Source organism: Mastomys coucha, unplaced genomic scaffold (genome assembly GCF_008632895.1).
Source record: "Mastomys coucha isolate ucsf_1 unplaced genomic scaffold, UCSF_Mcou_1 pScaffold9, whole genome shotgun sequence".
Classification (NCBI taxonomy): Eukaryota; Metazoa; Chordata; class Mammalia; order Rodentia; family Muridae; genus Mastomys; species Mastomys coucha.
The window spans coordinates 103,031,913-103,036,432 of NW_022196915.1; the positions used below are offsets into that span (position 1 = coordinate 103,031,913).

Genomic DNA, 4,520 nt, shown 5'->3' on the forward strand with positions numbered 1-4,520 from the left:
ACACTGATTTAAGTGGTGGGGCCGTTCTGCAAACAAGAGAAAGTGGTCGGGCAACTTTGCTCTCTGGAAACGTTACTGGAAACCGGTGGAGGGTTCTCAGCAGTCCAGATGTTTTAAATGAGCTCTCTTCTACTAGTTCATGAATGCCACCCCCCTCCCAAGATAATGCAACTACTTGGGTTTTTTTTTTTTTAAATCTTTCCTATTCAGGATTAAAAATGTGATAAATCAGGTTTTTGGCTCTGAATAACAATGGCTTGATTTAGATTTCCTAGTAAATCTATTCAAAAGTGAAACAAAGACTGCCTTTGGAGGGTACATTACACTTCACCTGGGCCAGGCACCATAAGGGCAACTCAGATAAAAATCTTGTTAGGAACTCAACAAGAAATAGAGGATTTTCTCTTTTCCCTGGTTCAGGCTTTATTTAAACTCTTTGTTCAAAAAAAATGAACAGAGTGATAGTAGGTTCTAATTTACAGATATAGCTTAGACGCATCTAATATTAAATTAGAAGATCGCACAAGAAAACCATTTACACATAAAAGTTAAAACCAATATTTAAACTTTTAAAACTTTATCTTACATAAAGCCAAAATGAAACTAAATACATGTTAGCAACTTCATTCACAAACATTAGTCAAAATATATACATTTAAAAAGGAACAAAAAGCTATAATTTGAGGAAGGTTTTTTTTTTTTCTAAAATGAGTTTTATCATAATTTGCAAGTGAATTGCAGGCGGTCTAGAAAATAAGCTAAATGGGAAAGGAGCTCTGAAAAACACATCAAAACACTTCAGCGTGGGAGAGGAATACTAGCTGGCGAGAGGCAGCTTTCAAAAACAATTCTGTGCTTTCTTTCTGTTTTTTCCAGTTTTGCTAAGTAATAAATATATAATTACGACCAGACAAAAAAGTCTGATTTAATAGTAGATAAAATTGCGATTCTGAAAGTTCCGCAATTCTTAAAAGTTAACTTTGACATTTGCTCAGCATGTATTGAGTCTAAAACCGACTCAAATTTAGGGCAAAGAAAATAACACATTTCCCAAGACTCAATGTTTTCACTGGCATACACACATTTACAATCTTAAGGTGAGCCCAGCTTTGAGGGGAAATAGTGTGTGTACTTTCCACACGTTCGTAAACTGCGTCACGAGTCCAAGCCAGCGGACTCAGAAAGTAGATATATTTCAGGGGTAGAATATCGAACCAACAACTTCCACCTCACACGCATTTCTTTGCATTTCTTGTTCTTGGGGAAGAAAAAAAAAAAAAGCTCTTGCTTTGACTTGCACACGGGATGAAACAAAAGGGCGATCATCTCCCCTACAAAAGGCCGGATTCGAGCTGGTCACTCACTGGTCAAGAATAGATCCGGGGTGGCTTCTGCAGAGGTCTGCAGAATTTCAACAGTACAGAGTAAGGCTGCCCAGAGTCACTCGACTCAAAGAAGCTAACGGTGGGCTCTCCCCCCTCGGCCAGGTCTTTCAGACCCAACATCAGAACCGAGCGCACGCAACACGGACCAAGTGGGACCGGGGGCGGGGTGGGGGAGGAAGGACGAGACGCCCAAAGCAAAAATCTAACCAACAAAACTGGAAAGCCCAACATGGTCATAAAGTTTCTCCCCCCCACCCCCACTCCCCACCTCGGTGGGTCAAAACGCAACAGGTTCCGAAGTGCAAAGCCGAAAGCCACCGCTGGCGCTAACAACCGCTCGCTCGCTTTCGGGTGGGCTGCAGAAGGGCGGCTGGGGAAGGCTCCCGGGGAATCCACGCGCGCTCTCGCCCGCGCCCTGCCACGCTCGGCCTTTCGAGCCCCGACTGGCATCTCCGCCTCTGCCTGCCACCTAGACGCCTATGTACATCCCCGCGGGGCCCCCGGCCGCCCGGAAGGCCGCGTCCCGTGCCTATACATATGTACACGCGCGCGCTCGGGTCCCCGCGGGGTCATAGCGCGGCGGCGTAGGCCGCGGGGTAGGGGTCCAGCTGAGGCTTGCCCATGCCCGGCAGCAGGATGTAGGCGAGCGGCGGCTGCAGCCCCGGGCTGGGCCACGCGCTGCAGTTGCACGGGATCATGTAGCCGGGGTTGCCCGGGCTGGGGTGCGAGTGCGTGTGCCCCCCGGCGGCCGCCGCCGCCGCTGCAGCCGCCGCCGCCGCCCCGTGGAAGGCGCCCGCGCCCGCCGCGGGGTAGCCCAGCGACGAGGCGTACGGCAGGCCGGACGACGACGACGAGATCTCTGCCATCTTGGAGCCCAGGTCGAGCAGGGAGTAGGGGCTGCCCGCGGCGGCGGCGGCGGCGGCCGCGGCGGCGGCGGCGGCGGACTGCGGGAAGAAGACGCGCGCGGCGGCGGCGGCGGCGGCGGCGGCCGCCTTCTCGGGGTTGGCGAGCAGGGACTCGGGGACCAGGCCGCCCGCCGCGCCCGCGTGCAGCCCGGCCCCCGCCTTGAGCGCCGGGTGCTCGGCGTCCGCCACGCCGCCCAGCCCGTAGGGCACCGGGAAGGCGAACTTGTCCTTCTTGAGCAGCGTCTTGGGCTTGCGCCGCGGCCGGTACTTGTAGTCGGGATGCTCCTTCATGTGCATGGCCCGCAGGCGCTTCGCCTCGTCGATGAACGGCCGCTTCTCCGACTCGGTGAGCAGCTTCCACTCGGCGCCCAGGCGCTTGCTGATCTCCGAGTTGTGCATCTTCGGGTTCTCCTGGGCCATCTTGCGCCGCTGAGCCCGCGACCACACCATGAAGGCGTTCATGGGCCGCTTGACGTGGTCCACCGGCTTGGACATGCTGTCGCCGTGCCGCGGCTGCAGCCCACCGCCGCCGCCGCCGCCGCCGCCGCCGCCACCCGGGCCCTCGGCCTCCGCCCGGAGGAAATCAATGTTGGCTGCCAGCGGGGACCGGCTCGGCGGGCGGCTGTGGGTCCCCGCGTCGCTCCCGCGCGGGAAGAGGGGACCAGGCCACCAGCCCAGGGTCGGGGCGCTGCGTCCCGGGCCGCTTGGGTCTGTCCGGCCGAGCTCGAAGAGAAAAAATCCTCTCCGGGACCCTGGAAGTTCTCCTAGGTGTCCCCACTCCGCGGTGGCACTTTGCCCTCTGCTTTTCTGTCCTTCGGTCCCGGTCCCGTTGCTTTGGCTCGCCAACTCCCTGCAGGTGGCCACTGCCTGGGTCCGCTCTCCCCTCTCTGTCTTCAGCGCCTTCAGTGCCAAGCCGCCCCGAAAGTTAGGCGACGGAGGATTCCACCAAGTTGAGCCGAGGAGCCCGCCGCCGCGTGCAGCCGAGTGCCAAAGGGGGCTCTCGGCGGCTGGAGTGTTTGGGTTCTCCCCGGTGACTTTCTCATTTGACAGAAGCAGATGGGAGTGGGGGAGGGGTGGCCGCGGAGAGGAGGAGGAGGAGGGGGAGGGTCGGGGCGCGCAGAGCGCGGCGACCGAGAGCGACACCAACACCGCAGCGGAGGCCGGTCTTCGGGGTTGGGGTCAGGGCGCGCTGATGGCACCCCCGGATCCCGTAGCTCTGCTGTCCCCCGGCAGCTGCCTCCAGGGTCTCGCTCCCCGGCTCTGGCGCAGGAAAGGCGAGGAAGGAGGCGGGCTGAGGTCGTGAGCTAGGCTGGGTGGCCGGGCCTCAGTGGAGACGCTCCGGGTTCTCCGCCTCGCTGCTGCAGGCTGTCCCCGGATCCATGCTTGCTCCGCCGGCTCGCAGCTTCCCCGGGCGCGCTGAAGGCGTCGGGCTCCCGGAGCCCTGCAGACGTGGAGGGCGGGCGGCTCGGTGCGGCGCGGCGGGCCAGGCCCGGGCGCCTCCTCCGCGCTCCGGTCGCCGCAGCCAGGCACTCGCAACTAACTTCGCCCAAGTTTCCGGCCCGGGCTCAGCCGCGCCCCTCTCGGTGAGCGCGCCTCGAAGCGTGCGGCCGCCTGGGGGCCGCGCCCGCGAGCCCCTGGATCCCTGCTGCTCCGGGGCGCCGCGGGCTGGCTGGGTGCGGGGATCCGGGTCCCGGAGGATGGGGATGGAGGAAAGCGTGCTATCTATCACCTCAGATCGCAGGTCCGCTCTGGGGCCGCTCCTGCCTTCCCAGCTCTGGGCCCCTTCCGGGCCCAGGCTGTCGCTCCGCCGCTCCCGAGGCGGCCGCAGCCCGGCTCAGGTGAGTGTCGCCACCTGCGAGTGTGGGCGCCGGCAGCGGGCGCTGGGTGTGCATGTCCAGCCGCGGCCGGGGGTGAGTGTGTGTGTATATCCTGGGTGTGCGGAGGAGGAGGAGTCCGCGAGGGAGGAGGGACCAGCGGAGCCTCCTCCCGCCCCCTCCCGGACCTGGAATTAGCAGGATCGCCCCCTCCCAACACTCCTCCTCCTCCTCCTCCTCCTCGTCCTCCTCCTCCTCCTCTGTTTTCTCTTGGAGTGCAGGTTTAGGCGAGTGGAGTGGCCGCCGCGCGCCGCGGAGTCTGCGCACTGTTTGGAGCTTGGCGTCGCCGGCGGCTGCCCCTGTTTGGCCCAGCGCGGCTGGGGCTCTGCTGGCGGCTCTTCCGGGAGGATGAAAAG

General features: G+C 60.4%; 1 protein-coding gene across 1 annotated transcript; it reads right to left on the reverse strand.

Annotated features, from left to right (window-relative positions):
* Positions 1-398: 398 nt before the first annotated feature.
* Sox21 (SRY-box transcription factor 21) lies at positions 399-4,210 on the reverse strand. Its single transcript, XM_031362383.1, has one exon. It carries the CDS (start codon positions 2,783-2,785, stop codon positions 1,955-1,957), a length of 831 nt encoding a protein of 276 aa, XP_031218243.1. The 5' UTR covers positions 2,786-4,210; the 3' UTR covers positions 399-1,954.
* Between the last annotated feature and the right edge of the window lie 310 nt (positions 4,211-4,520).